The 17,655-nt window shown below is 36.5% G+C and overlaps 1 protein-coding gene across 6 annotated transcripts in view; it reads left to right on the top strand.

The window, feature by feature from the left end:
- The first annotated feature begins 1,215 nt into the window (after window positions 1–1,215).
- TP63 (tumor protein p63) overlaps window positions 1,216–17,655 on the top strand; it is a 272,129-nt gene continuing 255,689 nt past the window's right edge. Inside the window, exon 1 of one of the 6 annotated variants that reach the window (XM_019958208.2) lies at window positions 1,216–1,473. In XM_019958208.2, the coding sequence (XP_019813767.1) occupies window positions 1,463–1,473 (11 nt within the window). In that variant the 5' untranslated portion in view covers window positions 1,216–1,462. Of the gene's footprint in view, window positions 1,474–1,507; window positions 1,775–17,655 lie in introns of those variants that run through there. The other 5 variants (XM_019958202.2, XM_019958196.2, XM_070790193.1 and 2 more) reach the window with 5 other exon arrangements.

Genomic DNA, 17,655 nt, shown 5'->3' with positions numbered 1-17,655 from the left:
AGTGTGGTGGGACTTGGCCATGCTCAAAGGATATTGAATATTTTAAATTTAAGAACTCTGTATATTCTGGTCATCTGTATTTGCTAATAGCAGGGAGTAAAGCCAAACACTTTAACTCCAATTAACAAATCTATAATTAATTAGTAAAATGATCTTCCCTCAAGTTTCCCATTTTGTAGAACAAGCTGTTTAAATTGGCTGGGGCTCAGGCCGGCATATTTGTGAATTTCACAATTCACAGATGTTAGACACTCTCAGGCTAAGTAAGGAAGAGAATGTCAAGTTTTAAATAGCTTCTCCCTTCTATCCTGGCTGCAGCAACAAATAAAATATTTTTATGAAACACATTTTGAACCAAATTTTCTCAAAAGGAAATGTCAAACTGCTCTGAAAAGGACTTGAGATTATCTCACAACTTTGACAACTTCTGATATCACCAGTTTACAGGTGACCTGTGATTAGGGGTGAATGGAGGATGTGAACTTACCTTGTTAGTGACACTTGGACACACTTGTTGTTTGTTTGTTTGTTTTTTCTGTTGGAGTCTATTTTAATTTAGCTTCTGAATCATATTTCATTCAATTTCCAAATCCACAAAACCATGATTGGTTTACAGCCTGTATTCAGAAAGGAAGTGAATTATTCTGTATGTAGACTTTTGATATATTGTTTTGGATATATGAACAAGTTAATGGTTTTACTCCAAAGTAGCTCGAGCTAAAAACCAGCCAAAACAATAGACATAAATAAAAAAGTGGGAAAGACTGAGAGAGACAGAAAGAACTCAAATGTTTGCAGTAACAGGCAATTTGAAATAATTTTGTAAGCTTCAAAATAGTCAAAAATACTAAATTATTTTCCATTAATATGCTTTAAGAAAATTATGTGTGTGTGTTTGAGGTAGGATATTTTAAAAATTCAATAAAGGTTTTTTTTTTTTAATTTAGGGAAGGCAATACTAAAGGGATGTGAATGGGTATCTCTTTTAGTTGAGACGAAGAGTGAGTTCTAGGTTAAATATAATCAAGGAATTTCCCCGTCTTTGCTATTTGAGATTGTGACCACAACAGGCGGTTGGCTGAAAGGGAGAATGAAGGGGGGGGGGGGGGGGGGGAGGGGAGGACAGAGAGGTGGAGATGAAGAAGATAAAAAAAAAAAAAAAGCTCCCTAAGCAGCTCTGTGAAATACTTAGTTCCAGAAGCAGTCACAGAAGTCCTCAAATTAAATCAGTATGCAGATACGAGGAAGCATTAATTAGTTGGAGCAGGGTGGACATTCATTAGCTCTGCTCTGTTGTGAAAGTCCTGGCTGCTGAAATTAAACTCTGATGCCATTCATGCCAGCATCCAATCACCAGAGAGACCAGAAGTTCAGAGATGACTCCAAATTGCCAACGAGTGTGGCCACTATACATGAAGGACTCTAAAGCCGTAGTAGAAAAGGAAGAACAACTTTAGAGAGGATGCCCAGCTGGTAAGATTCGACTGTTTCTGGTGTTTTAATCACTTGATGAATCTCATTGGTTCAAATCGAGAAACGCTCCGCCTCTTTTCAAATATGTGTGAAGGGGGAAAGTGTCTACACGTCTATGTCTGATAGCATTTGACCCTATTGCTTTGAGCCTCCTGGCTCGATATCTATGCATACACAGGTATATGTGTATATGTTATATACTTTTCTCCATTTATTGATATCAAAGAGAGGTGAAGGAAATGAATTTTGAAACTTCACGGTGTGCCACCCTACAGTACTGTCCCGACCCTTACATCCAGCGGTGAGTTTAAACGTGAGATAAACTTCTATCAAAATTTAATTGGAATGCCTTGTGTATGATGAGTGTTTCTGCTGTATTCAAAGAGCAGCCTCTCTTTGTTTATGAGCACAGTGATATTATTTTGCACTTTCTGTGGACTTAAAGTGGTCTGTGGGCATCTCTTCTAGGTTTCCTTTTTAGTTCCTATCTGAATGTACAAAGTAACAAAGTCTGAAGACAGTCTTCCCATGATGTCTCAGAAAATTGTCACACCATTTTAAGATGTTTAAAATCTGTTATTTGCCAGGCTCAGCACTCACCCACCCAAGTAGAAGACATTTCATTGGACAGGGACATAATAGACTGTGAGTGATCTTCAAGTCAAAATAAACACAGAATAATTTTGATTTATGCAATAAAAAATAGATAAATAGCCATTGTTATACTAAACAGATTGTGGCTTGTCATTTTGGCTCTATAGCATATTTTCTTCTTGATTTGTTTCAAAACAAACATCATCTTTTGACAAATCCGACTTTTAAAACTTATAATTATCCTGAATTGTATTTCTGCTTATAGGAAGTAATGTTTGCCTAGCACTAAGAGGGAATATTAGTGAGTGTGCACAGTGTGTGTGTGTGTACGTGTTTCAAATTAGAGGCTGCTATTTTTAAACTGGTAAATGAAATCTGAACAGTGTTTTTCCAGTCATAAAGTTATGGGAAATATTCCAGTTGTATGTAGCAGTGTGATGTTGTTAATTTAACAGCATGAGATTTGATGTTGGAATGTCATACTTTATTTTCTGAGACTAATGAGGGAGGTCCTCTGGCTGTTGAAAACGGTGTGGTTCCAAAAGGGTTAACTTGTCATTCACCACGAGTGCCTAGGAGAGAATCAGTTCAGCAGCAGAGTAGGTTCTCTGGCCAGGACTCACTGTCCAATTGCCCAGGCAATTAAAGAGGCCATGTGATCTTTCTTTATTAATATGAGTTATTACCATGTAAACAATAATGTAGACGATGTGTTGGCCAAAAATTTCGTTCAGGTTTTTCCATAACATCTTACACAAAAATCCAAATGAACTTTTTGGCCAACCCTATGAACGCAACTTCTTTCCCTGTGATATTTCTGGTGGACTGTGTGAGAAGGCAGAAGAAGGAAAGAAAGGGAGAAACGTGAATGGAATGGTGGAGAGAGTAAGAGAAGAAAAGAAGAAAAAGGAAAGAGAGAGAAAGCAAGTTCGTTGTTCTCCAGGTTGAAGTGAGAAATGTGTGTGGTGATTTGATTCCTGCCTTGCTGTGCATTGCAAACAATAGTAGCAAAAATGAATGGCTCTAGAATTCATGTTCTTATATAAGATTTTGTTGGCATTGTGGAGTGAGTGGATAAAGAGAGAAATATTAAAGATTTTCCAGTTCTCAAAATTTTTCCAGCCTCAACATTTTATACTTCAATAAAATCTTTGGAAGAATATTTCTAAGAGGATAATTCTGGTGAAACATTAGCTGTATAATGTGTCCCCTGAGGACATCTTTTTTAAAGTAGGTGCTTGGATCTACCTCAGCTCTAGAAGAAACTTTCTTCTATCGACTAGCAACCTGCATGTCAGTCACGAAGACCTCTGTCCAGGTGTATTTCTAATGATTGATGAGGGAAGCCTGTAAATATGAATACACAAGGAAATTGCTTTTCAGAGTGTCCTACCAATCTGCCCGTTGATGGAGCAAATATCATCTCAATTTTTGACAGACTGTAAAATTTAAAATAATAATAGTACTTTAAAAATGTTTTAAATTCTGCTGAATCTCTGAACTTAATGGCAAGAGTCACTTTTGGGGAAAGGGGGTTCATGTTGGGCAGCTGTGAGATGGTGGTGCTGAGTGATCAGTGAACATTTATTTGCCAAATAAATTGTTTTAGGTAAGATTATCTACTTCCCATTTGTCATTAAAACTTAATTGGAAAATAAACTAAAGAAAAATGTTCCTTGCCAACCATCTACTTACTCTGATCAAGGCACTGGAAATACAAAAATGAACAAGGTATGGCTGTAATGTTTAACTCTACAATACTTACATATTTAATAACGAACATTTTCCTCATATTTTTAACCACCGTCAGATATTTCAAGTTCTGAATTATTATATTTTTCTGTCTAGACTTTTAGGGAATAAATGAATGAATAACTGGAATATCACTATAAGAAAGAATCAAACAATATTCTGTTTGATTCCTCAGGAGTGAATGGGTTTGAGCTGGTTTTTCTAAGCAGACAATCCTTGTAGTTCTCAGTTTACAAAATCTATTTTAAGTAAGACCAAATTTAATCATTCCATAATCATAGTCATCTACATAGTTAAATTTGTCTTTTTCCTGACCTTGTCTTTAGAAAAAAGTTATAAAAGAGAATTTTCATAAAAGGAAAGAACAGGATTTCTTGTTATTTTTAGCTGTAAGCTACCTTAATGCATGAATTTCCTTTTATCAAAGAATACAATAAATGAGAGCTGCTATTATCATTTATTACTGAATGTTAATGCCATTTCCCCAAAAGCCAGTTTTAATATACATTTCAAAGTATGATGGTAATCATTCTCTCGGTTAAAATTTAGATTTCTAAGTTTTTTTTTTTGCTTTTTTTGCCCTTTGCACCTGAACATATTAACATATTATGCATTTGGTTGTGCTCTGATGTGGATGCTAATTTACTGTAGTTTTTACAAAAACTTTTCTGAAAATCAAAGATATGGAAAGATACTGAAACTATCTAAGCTATATATAAGAGGAAAAGGTAGACAAATCACCAGTTTTGTGACTTTATTGCTACCTTAATTTGTTAAAAAAAATAGATGAAATTGTGGAAATTAATAAACAAGAGCCAAACGGTAAAATACCATTTCCTTATAAATTAAAACCATAATCAATGAGTTCTGTTTATTTTTTATTTGTAAATATTCAAAATGAATCTAAATTTTAGCATTTTAGGAGTTAAATTTTGTTAATTTATCATTTGGGTTATAATTTGGGCCTTTTTTCATAATTAGTTTTGGAATTGCCACCTCATTTTTAACATAGATCTCTTTAACCAAGTAATTCTAAAAGACAGATTGAATTCCTCCAAATGTCATTTTGAAGATTAACCAGTTAAAATGATAAAAAGGAATCAAGATTAAATTTTGAAACATTATGATAGCTGAGGACTAAAATAAGAGAAAGTAAAACATTACAATTTGAACCACTGGTAAAATGATTTTGAGTTTGTTTCTTTGTGTTTTTTTTGTTTGTTTTTTTTTTTCCCCCGTCACCCTCTACTCAAAGACGTTTAAACTGTTAAAGTACTCTATGGATGAGTAAGAAGTATTTCCTGTGTAAATTACATATTGATTGTGAATTTTATGCTTTACTGGCTTAAAGGTCAATTTTTTAAACTGTGTTTTTTAAATATATCCCAAAGGACAAGGAGGGCTGTGGATGATAATGAATTTACAGTGGAGGATCATTTTATTTGTCAAATACAATCTCATAAAGACAGATGCAGTGTTTGTGTAGAGTGTCTTCAATTTGCTTCTCCACATCCGTCCTACATCCTTTTGTTCTGAATCCCAGGAAGCTGACTTATGAAGACTTCCTTATGAAGCAGTTCCTTTCTCTTCTGTTTTCTCTTGGGTTCTATCAGTGGGTACCTCTAGCAGGAGATCAAAGGACAGGAAGAGGATGAATTGGGGGTTTATGCTTCCCTGTTTCTCCGTGGGGTTTTCCACTAAAGGTTGCAGGTCTACAGGGGCTCTTACCACAGGTGTGGGTATCTTGAGTTTGAGTAACTTCTCTCTACTCTCCTTTTCCTTCAAACTTAGGGGTGTAACAATTTCTAGTCACTGCTAACTCCAAAAAGTCATACCGTATCTCTTCTCCCTTCATCAATAGTCCCTTTATTAAACTCTCTTAATTTACCTTTTTCAAATGCTTTTTCCTTTCAGGATCACATCCAGTAGAAAAATGGAAAATGTGCCCATAGTGTTCTTTATGTACACGTGGAGACTTTGAAAATTAATAAATCATTTAATAATATAATTTTGATGCCATTTTAGGATGTATCCATCCATTTCAACGAGCAAACCATTTTTAATACAGCTAATCCATTAATTTTAGCCAGTTCCATAATCACTCAGTTTCTGTGTCTGACTGAAAGGAATGAGCCAACATGCTGCAATCTGTATAGCTTTTACATCAGTACTTGAAATGAAGAAAGGCAGAGGGCAGGGAGAATTGATTCATGAAGTACAATAAAGATGCAGTTTATCAACAGGGACTAATGTAGTCCCCAATTGTAGTCAAGAAAAATCTGCCTCCAACCCTTACAATTTTCACTAGAATAAATGTCAAAAGACCTTTATGACCCATGGTTGTTAGCCAAGAGTAAAATGTTCTATAATTCTGTACACAGCTCCTGAACTGTGAGTGCATTTAAATGGTAGAGAGGCAGGGAAGTGTGTCAGCTGAGGGCACATAGGACTTACCAAAAGATCTGGGTAATAGTCTTAACGCCACCACTAACTGATCATGTGACTTTCATGGAACCCACTTTAGCCATCCAAATCAAAGTTTCCTGATAAGTTACCTAGGGATAACAACTTCTAGTCTACTGTTCATAGCTAAAATGCTGAGAATTAAATAATAACCCACTAAACTCTTAAATGCATCCACTTAGTGTACTTCTAGGTTCTACTGTTGTGTATATAGGGGCTTCCCTGGTGGCTCAACGGTAAAAAAAAAAAAAATCCACTTGCTGTGCAGGAGATGCAGGTTCAATTTCTGGGTCAGGAAGATCCCATGGAGAAGGAAATGGCAACTCATTCCAGTACTCTTGCCCCGAGAATCCCATGGATGGAGGAGACTTGCAGGTTACAGTCCATGGTGTCACAAAAGATTTGGACATGATTTAGTGACTAAACAACAACTAGTGTGTGTACAGCACACTGGTGAACTAGAATTTCCTTCCCAGCAACAACTGTGTCCTCATGCAGGCATACCTAGCTTTTATTTCACTCTGTATGATCTTTAAGCACAAAGATGATTATGAGTCCTGCCCCATGATGTTGATTTATCTCCATTCTTCTGCTTTAGAATTGAGAAATTTAAAACCTAGAGAGGTTAAGGGACTTGCCTAAAATCACATACAAAAACAGTAGCAGAACCAAGCCTAGAATCCAAGTCTCTCCCCCATTCAATGCTTTCTACCACAGAACATTCTATTTTATTAGATCCATATAGAACTTTATGAGTAACAAAGTGTTATTCAACACGTTATGTAGCTGATTCAGCAGGATAGATGAGGCAAGCAAAATAATGGTCTCTAGCAACAGTCGTGTCTTCTTTTTTTATTTTGTATTGAGGTACAGCTGATTAACAATGTTGTGATACTTCCAGGTGAATAGCAAAGGGACTCAGCAGTACATATGTATGTATCCATTCTCCCCCAAACTCCCCTGTCATCCAGACTGCCATGTAATGTTGAGCAGAGTTCCATGTGCTATACAGTAGGTCGTTGTTGGCCTCCCATTTTAAATATAGCAGTGCATACATGTCCATCCCAAACTCCCTGTCTATCCTTTCCCCCCATCCTTCCCCCTGGAAGGATAAGCTTGTTCTTGAATTCTTTGTGTCTATTTCTGTTTTATAAGTTTATCTGGATTATTTCTTTTTAGAAGATTTAGATTCTTCTTTATTCACTCCTCTGTTGATGGACATTTAGGTTGATTCCATGTCTTGGCTATTTTAAACAGTGCTGCAGTGAACATTGGAATGCAAGTATCATTTCAGATCATGTTTTTCTCCAGATATATGCCTAGGAGTGGACTGCAGGTCATATGGTAGCTCTATTTTTAGTTTTTTATGGAACTATGTTATATTACACATGATTATATGTTATATTACACAGCAAAGAGATATTAGGTTGCATATGGAATTAAGGCTGCTAATCGGCTGATCTTATAATAGGTAGATTATCTTGGACTATCCAAGTGGTATATAATCACAAGACTCCTTAAAAGTGAAAGTGGGAGGTCGAAAGTCAAAGTGATATGAGGTGAGCGAAGATTCAATGGATTTTGTAGATGGAAGGGGATCAGGAGCCAAGGAATGGTGGCTGTCTCTAGAAATTGGAAGAAGCAAGGAAACGGATTTTCTTTAACAGCCACCAGGAGGAACACAGGCCTGCCAACATCTTGATTTCAACCCAGTGAAATCTGTCTCAGGCTTCCAACCTGCAGAACTGTGAGATAATACATCTGGGTTGGTTTAAGCCACAAGTTTGTGACATTTTGTTACAGCTGCAATAGGAAACTAATTCACTAGGTAATGAATTTTTATCATCAAATTGTAGATATGGAACCTAAACCTTTTTTTGTTTTGTTTTGTTTTGATTTGTTTGTTTAACTAAAATATTTCATGAGCTTATCTATTTTTCTTGGTGCTGAGTGGGAAAGATAAATGGTATGAGTAGGATACAGTCCTAGACCTCAGGGCTTTAAGGAAGAACTTCATGCATCGAAATACTACAGTGAGGTACAAGAGAGGGTAGAAGGCCCTGGATGTGCAGCCTGAGAATTGCAAATACAAAGCACCCACCATGAAGGCTGCAAGTTGGAAAAGTGACTTTGGTTAGTAGCATCTGTTGAAAAAAAGTGAAAAGTGAAAGTTAGTCACACAGTCCTGTCTGACTCTTTGCTGTCCCATGGACTGTAGCCTGCCAGGCTCCTCAGTCCATGGAATTCTCCAGGCAAGAGTACTGGAGTGGGTTGCCATTTCCTTCTCCAGGGGATCTTCCTGACTCAAGGATCAAACCTGGGTCTCCTGCATTGCAGGCAGATTCTTTTACCAACTGAGCTACTAGGGAGGCCTCTGTTAAGGTTCCTCAAAAAGGTTTTTAGGGAAATACATTTGACTTTCAGGAAGTAACTGAAACTGACACCCAAATTCACACTCAGGAAAACTCAGTAATATGTACATTCACTTCTGATGCTGTTAGGAATTCAGAGAGCCGAGACTCAAAAACCTGAAACTATAACTTGGTAAGTCTATCTGGAGCCTTGGAATTTCACTGTAAACAAAAATAATTTTGATTCATGTACTTCTCAGACCACTCGGGGGGAAATAGTTGTAGGCCTTCTGTGCTATAAGGTTCCCAGTTAATTTTAGGTTTCCAGTTACACTGATGGCACCCTCTGAGAAACTGAGCATGAGGGGAAGGCATGCAAAATGCAGCATTTTTATCGAGCACCCCAGAAGATTTGCTTGTATACACACCCAGTTTTGAGAACCACTCTATGCAGGGAGGAGAACTTGGACTGAATATCCCAGTTGAAGCTCATAAAAAGGTACCCAGTGATATGAACAATGGGAGATGCATGCCTTTCCAAAAAGAGACTTCATGTTCTCACTCTACTTAAAAGCCAAATGGATTGTGAGATTAAAGTGGCAATTTTCAATCTGTTTCAAGTCAAGAGAGCCAAGTTTTTGATTAGCTGTTTGCAGCTCAAATTTGTCCTGACAGGGTTTCTATCTCCTTTAAAGAATTCACCAAGAAATAGTCCTCAAGCAACAAGTGATGGATGGATAAAGCACTATAATTATGATCAAAGTCCAAAGACTCCAGTCTATGTAATTATGCACTTCCCAACCTCTGAAAGTCACTTTGTTCCATTTAAAATAGGATGAGACATGGACATGGGGTGATGTGTACTTTTTGGTTTTCACGGTTTGGGAAATGACAGTTATTAACATTTCTGTTTTACCTTAAGCCATAATATTTGGGGAATAATTTAGAGGGAGAGGATTGTCACTCAATTCTTATTGTTTGCCTTCCATTCTCCACTTATATCTGTCTCTCTTTTTATTATAAATTAGCCTCTTTGAAGTTCAGAATGAAATCATTAAGCTTAGAAGTCAAATTATAAGGACTCAAAAATCTCCTTGCCACTTTCTAATCTCTTATACCTTTTTCTGTTGTTTCAAATGAGCAAACTTAATATATCAAGTTGAATAGCAAACACCCATTCTCACTTTCCATTAACTCAAGCAGTTCTTTTATAATTGAGGGCAATGCCAGCATCATAATAATAAGTCTGATAAAGCATTTTTAGTTGAGAAGTACAAAACTGAAAATTGTTGTGACAATTTAATCAGCTGCATGGTTACCTAGAGTAGATTTTCAATGTAAGGGTTTTGTTGTTGTTGTTGTTGGGTTGTTTGGCTGTTTGTTTTCTTTTGTTTTAAGTATAATGGTATAGATTGAGGCAGTATAGATTTGGATAGAATACATACAAATTCATGGTGGGGATAATGCTGCGATCAACACTTTTGTTTCTTAAGTTAAGTATGTTATGTCTTAAGATTATTGATTGAATTTAATTTATCCTCCAAATACATTTGACATTTCATCAAGGTGGTCAATTTTTAGAGCTTCCTTAAAAAAATCAAGTCTTAATTATTTTTATTTGAAATTCAGCATTAGCTTTTCTTTTTCCTTTCTGACTCAGGGAACTTCCATTTTTATGATTGAACTTAGTAGTGTCACTTCTTAACTATGTAATTTTATTCATTGAAACTTTCCATGAGAAAGCTCACTTTCTTCCAAATTTTTCATCACAACCTCCCCTAAATAAAAAGTGCTAATAAGATGTATGTTTCCATTTTATTTTTCTTTTAAACCCTCTTATCTCAGGCAATGAGTGAAAAATTTTCTTATAGGATTTTCAAACTAATGAATTTTTTCAGGATCCCAGTTGATACTATCTAAAATGATAAGTCTTTGCACCTGCATAATCTATTTTGTAGTATACTGTAGAGGTTGATATGGCTTGAATGAATATTTTCAGCTTAGTGAAGAGCTCTCGGTGGATGACTTCGCTTCATGTTAGCACTGGTGTGAAGGTAGGCCATCCTAGGTGTTACATTTGCACTAACACATTTGATAGACCCTTAGGTTAAATCATGTCTTCACCGAGTGAAAGTCTTGTCTCTGAAAGCACTGCTTGCTCTTCTGTCATTTGAGGACCCATCTTATCTTTCCACATAAAATGTATATATAATTTTTACATCAAAATCTTGAATCATTTCCCCTCCCTACTTTTCCTTTTTTAATAGATGTTCTATATACCTTCACTTCTTGAGAAGACAGAATATACCTGAGAAAGCTTAAATACCACAAAACACTTTAAAAAAATAGTTAAACTTTGCTCTGCAAAAGTAAATTTAGGGCAGTTTGTGAGAGAAATTATGATAGCCACTATCAAAAAGAAAAACACCCAATAAAACTGACAAAATATGTAACATATGGATTTTATGAAAAGTGTTTTTTTATCTGGTTTGCCAAGCAAATTTTGAAGGAGTTTTATAAATTAGCAAATATTTAAATAAATTGATAAATACTGTTGGTTGGCGTGACAAGGAGGAATAGAAAAAGGGAAATTATAAAGTCTTAAAATGTCTAAGCTTATTTGAAATGAAAAAAATATTCATTAATGTTCAGTAAATATTTACTAAATTAATACATAATAATAAATTTAAAAATTCAAGGTTTTTAAGTATCAGTTTTTACTATAGATCTTTTAGCTTTATCTGAATTAAGACCAGGATAAAGGAAGATCTTTGAAGATAAATGTCAGAGCACCTTAGGTATTCTCAAATGAAACACTCAGATAAAAGTACTTGTGATTTGATATTAATGATATCAAAAATTATCAGACAAATGCCATGTTCTCAACAATATTAGAAGCCAGCAAAACAAATCTAATAAAACAGTTGTTTTCCATATCACCTTCTAGCTCCATAATTTTTATACTTAACATATAATCATAAAATAATTTCAATATTTTATTATATAAATTACATAAGAACTTTCCATATACAAATATGGACATTTACAAATAGCCAAGAATACAAGAGAAGTGAAAGGCAAAAGATGAAAGATATATCCATCTGAATGCAGAGCTCCAAAGAATAGCAAGGAGAGATAAGAAAGGCTTCCTAAGTGATAGATGGAAAAAACAGAGGAAAATAAAGAATGGGAAAGGCTAGAGATCTCTTCAAGAAAATTAGAGATACCAAGGGAAACTTTTATGCAAAGATGGGCTCGATAAAGGACAGGAACAGTATGGACTGAAAGATATTAAGAAGAGGTGGCAAGAATACAAGAAGACTATACAAAAAAGATCTTCATGACCCAGATAACCATGATCGTGTGATCACTCATGTAGAGCCAGACATCCTGGAATGCGAAGTCAAGTGGGCCTTAGGAAGCATCACTATGAACAAAGCTAGTGGAGATGATGAAATTCCAGCTGAGTTATTTCAGATCCTAAAAGATGATGGTGTGAAAGTGCTGCACTCAATATGCCAACAAATTTGGGAAAACTCAACAGTGACCACAGGACTGGAAAATGTCAGTTTTCATTCCAATGGCAAAGAATGTTCAAACTATCACACAATTGTACTCATCTCACACATTAGCAAAGTAATGCTCAAAATTCTCCAAGCTTAGCTTCAATAGCACATGAACTGAAAACTTTCAGATGTTCAAGCTGGATTTAGAAAAGGCAGAGGAGTACACATGTCTCTTTCAATTCTGGTTTCCTCGGTGTGTATGCCCAGCAGTGGGATTGCTGGGTCATATGGCAGTTCTATTTCCAGTTTTTTAAGGAATCTCCACACTGTCTCCATAGTGGCTGTACTAGTTTGCATTCCCACCAACAGTGTAAGAGGGTTCCCTTTTCTCCACATCCTCTCCAGCATTTATTGCTTGTAGACTTTTGGATCGCAGCCATTCTGACTGGCGTGAAACGGTACCTCATTGTGGTTTTGATTTGCATTTCTCTAATAATGAGTGATGTTGAGCATCTTTTCATGTGTTTGTTAGCCATCGGTATGTCTTCTTTGGAGAAATGTCTATTTAGTTTCAAAAAAAAAAAAAAAAAAAGAAAAGGCAGAGGAACCAGAGATCAAATTGCCAACATCTGTTGGATTTTAGAAAAAGCAAGAGAATTCCAGAAAACCATCTACAGCCTTTGACTGTGTAGATCACAACAAACTATGGAAAATTCTTCAAGAGATGGGAATATCAGACCACCTTACCTGCCTCCTGAGAAATCTGTATGCCTGTCAAGAAGCAACAGTTAGAACTGGACATGGAACAACGGACTAGTTCAAAATTGGGAAAGAAATACGTCAAGGCTGTATATTGTCACCCTGCTTAGTTAACTTATATGCAGAGTACATCAAGTGAAATGTCAGGCTGGATGAAGGCCAAGCTGGAATCAAGATTGCAGGGAGAAATATCAATAACCTCAGATATATAGATGACACCACCTTTATGGAAAAAAGCAAAGAAGAACAAAAGAGCCTCCTGGTGGAAGTGAAAGAGGAGAGTGAAAAAGTTTTAAGTGGGCTTAAAACTCAACATTCAAAAAACAAAGATCATGGCATCTGGTCCCATCACTTCATAGCAAATAGATGGGGAAACAAACAAAACAGTGAGAGATTTTATTTTCTTGGCCTCCAGAATCACCGCAGATGGTGACTGCTGCCATGAAATTAAAAGACACTTGCTCCTTGGAAGAAAACTTATGACCAACCTAGACAGCATATTAAAAAGCAGAGACATTACTTTGCTGACAAAGGTCCGTCTAGTCAAAATTATGGTTTTTCCAGTCGTCATGTATGGATGTGAGAGTTGGACCATAAAGAAAGTTGAGTGCTAAAAAACTGATGCTTTTGAACCATGGTGTTGGAAAAGACTCTTGAGTGTCCCTTGGACTGCAAGGAGATCAAACCAGTCCATCCTAAAGGAAATCAGTCCCAAATATTCATTGGAAGAACTGATATTGAAGCTGAAACTACAAAACTTTGGCCACCTGATATGAAGAACTGACTCACTGTAAAAGACCCTGATGCTGGGAAAGACTGAAGGCAGGAGGAGAAGTGGATGACAGAGGATGAGATGGTTGGATGGCATCACCGACTCGATGGACATGAGTTTGAGCAACTCTGGGAGCTGGTGATGGACAGGGAAGCCTGGCATGCTGCAGTCCATGGGGTCACAAAGAATCATACATGACTGAGTGACTGAACTGAACTGAACATTCCATACATTTTGTATTTATCAAATATATAAGTAATGCATAAGAATTATATCATATTAAGGCAAATTATTATAGTACATTTATTTCCTTTATTGGACATTTAGGTTGGCTATTATAAATTAAAAATAGTATATAGCCACCTTTTAAACTTATTTTCTTGGGATCATTTAATGAAACAAATATTTAAAGAAAGCAAACTAACACATGCTCAATCTATACAAATTACTGTATAATCTACCAATGTTGGGCTTCCCTGATGACTTAGACAGTATTACAAATGAAGAACTAAGTACTGAGAAATTAAGTTTGCCAAGGCCTCAGAGCTAGAAAGTAGGAGTGGAATTAAAATCCAACTGGCTTCCCTGGTGGCTCAGATGGTAAAGAATCTGCCTGCAATGCAAGAGACCCAGTTTGTAGACGAGAGACTGATGCTCAAAAAAATAATTAACTTAACCAAGATGACTTAACTAGTATGTGGAAGGAAGTCTTTGTATTTTCATTTTTATCTGAGTCAGAATTTAAACCAGGACTATCTAATCTAAACACTTTGCTGTTTCACCCAGAATATGCTGCCACCTAAGAAGTAAGAGGATGGGCATATAAAAGTGTATATACTTTTTCAAGTTTTTGGAAAATATTGCTCTTTACAAGGGTATGTCTATACATTTTTCTTGAGTTCCTGTTTAGATATTATTTTAAAAATTTGCTAATTTAATAGATGACATGTACTTTAATTAACACTTTTTCATTAACTAGGATAATTATAAAAATTACAAATTTTCTAAGATTTCAACTTTTAATCCTGTATTTTTAGAAAATGAGGATGACAGAAACCACTAAATACCGAGTATTTATGGAATTCTTATTATGTAGCTATTCACTTTACATATTTAATTTTACTCATTTAATTCTCAAATTACCTTAAGAGGTACTTACTAGTATTATCTATTGCTACCCAAGAGACAGCAGCATAATGTTTAAGAGGCTGGATTTAGTGACCAGGATGCCAATCCTGCCAATCAAATTCTCTGCCAATAGTTAGATCTCCTAGCAATCTCTGTGTTTGTTCTCTCATGCATGATGATAGTCTACCTATCTGACTGAGTGGCTTTGAGAATTAAATGAGTGAATTTCACAAAGGACTTAAAGACAACAACTGGCACATAGTAAGTATAGGTGATAGCTTCTATCTTTACAGATGAAGACATTGAGGCACAGAGAGGCTCTGTAATCTGCCCAGGTTACAATGGCTAGACACTGGTGGAGATAGGTAGGCTCCTGATTACCACAGCATTATTTTTCTATAGTCATACCTTAATTCTCAGTAGACTCTTACTGGCTCAGATGGTGAAGAATCTGCCTGCAATGCAGGAGACCCGGCTTTGATCCCTGGATTGGGAAGACCCCTGGAGAAGGCAATGACAACCCTCTTTAGTATTCTTGCCTGGAAAATTCCGTGGACAGGGGAGCCTGGCAGGCTACAGTTCATGGGGTCTCAAAGAATCAGACACGACTGAAGTGACTGAGCATGGCATCTGTGTAGGGATGATTTTTGTCCTAATTTTTTTTTAATGTTTAGAAACACTAAAAACTATTTAAATTCTAGAAAAATGGTTTGAATCTAAAGACAGAAAGTATGGGAATTCCCTGGTAGTCCAGTGGTTAGGACTCTGCATTTTGACTGCTGTGGGCTCAGGGTTTAATCCCTGGTGGGTGAACTAAGATCCCACAAGCCTCCTAGCACAACCAATAAATACATAAATGGAGGAAGTGTTCCAAAGATTATTTTTACCGTTAAAATAACCCTGGAAAAATGTTGGAAACAATCTATTCTGCCTCTGGATATAAATGAGTTTCAACCATCCTAACTAGGACCTCACAAACAGGGATTCAACTTTGAAAGCCTGGAATTGCGCAGTTTGGAAACTCAAGATCGCTTAACCTCAAAAACTCTCTTTTAATTCCTTTTGTTGTTTATTTTGAATCTCCACTTTTGCTCCCCCATTGCTGTTAGTAACTCACAAACCCCTCATTCCCTAATTCCTGTTTTGAAATTTACTGATTTAAACGTAATCCTCTTCCACGTACTCTCAACTCTACCCAAAATTAATTCTGCTATTTTCCTGTTTCCACTCTACTAATGTGATATCTTTTGCCAGTGTGATATTTTGACCTTGACATTTCTTTCCTTTTACTCCCCCAGGTAGCTTGTCTTAACTGAAAGCCATTCTTTCCCTGAAAATACCCACATTGCCCGTTGTTCTTCAGTAGAAGCAAAGCCTTTTTATTGAGAAGGTCAAGAGATGGACCTAATATATTTCATATTCAGCACCACTGTTTTCAGATCAGTGTTTACCCACTATCACTCAGCAATTTCATGTGTTTAGAAACCTCTTCATCAATGTGATTTACTGAACCCCATGACAATACACTGACTTTAGGAGCGTCTCCTCTGTAGCTTGGCTCCATTTTCTTCTTTACTTATGCCAACTCTGGAAACTTCAATATCCTTTTGATGTCTTTCCTATAACATAGGCTCACATTTCCTTGGCTTCCTCAACTTGAGGAGCTCTCATTTCTGTTCTGCTCTAGTTACTGACCCACATAACTGGGTCTTGGACTTCCTTGTTACCTGAAGTTATTACAGTCCAAAATCATAGCACCTCACACTTCTATTTCTGCTCAAAATCTATTGTCTCTTCACCGTTCTCACACTCCCAGCCTTCACTGAACCTGTACTGTATGTTCACTCTTACAGGTTCCCCGGCAAAAAACCTCTCTCTTCTTCAAAGTTTGTCTCAATTACTGTTCAGTTCATAGTGTCTTTTGTACATATTTCCTTACAAGTGTCTGTTCACTTATTAGACCCTCACTACTCAAAGTGAGGTACCTGGAACATTACAGAATTTGGGCTCCTACATCAGTCCTATTAAATGAAAATTTGCATCTTAATGAGAACTCAAGTGGGATAAAGTCATGAACACTAAATTTGACAAGCATTGGTCTAACCAAGTAGTTCTCCATCCATAATCCTGAAAACAGAGCAATGGTAGCACCTGAGGATGTGATATAAATGCTGATTCTCAGGCCTTGTGTGAGCCCTGCTGCTGCTGCTGCTAAGTCACTTCAGTTGTGTCCGACTCTGTGCAACCCCATAGACGGCAGCCCACCAGGCTCCCCTGTCCCTGGGATTCTCCAGGCAAGAACACTGGGGTGGGCTGCCATTTCCTTCTCCTATGCCTGAAAGTGAAAAGTGAAAGTGAAGTCGCTCAGTCGTGTCCAACTCTTAGCGACCCCATGGACTGCACCCTGCCAGGCTCCTCTGTCCATGGGATTTTCCAGGCAAGAGTACTGGAGTGGGTTGCCATTGCCTTCTCCATGTGTGAGCCCTACCAAATCCAAAAAACCTGGAATTGTGGCCCACATATTAACATAAAATTTTAACATATTTTTCAGGAGATTCTGATGCACACTGAACTTTGAGAACCAACTTATAAAACTTTCAAGGGGAGAGATAGTCTTGTTTACTTTGTTATTCATTTAGTGTATATGGTAGGTACTTTACAAATGCATAATAAATGAATGAGTGAATAAAGCTTTTTTTATCATCACAAATAATGTTTTATTTTTCTTTTCTGATATGCCATAGAACTGTATGCTTCTCTAAAGGTATTTATATTTACTTACTTAAATAGCTAAGTTCTTACTTATTTCTGAATAGATAGTCAATACCATGTCTAATACTGAGTAGTGGACTTAATA

The sequence above is a fragment of the Bos indicus genome, chromosome 1 (genome assembly GCF_029378745.1).
Source record: "Bos indicus isolate NIAB-ARS_2022 breed Sahiwal x Tharparkar chromosome 1, NIAB-ARS_B.indTharparkar_mat_pri_1.0, whole genome shotgun sequence".
NCBI lineage: Eukaryota > Metazoa > Chordata > Mammalia > Artiodactyla > Bovidae > Bos > Bos indicus.
The sequence above is the reverse complement of the archived record's forward strand: the minus strand, read 5'-3'. Positions and strand labels throughout refer to the sequence as shown.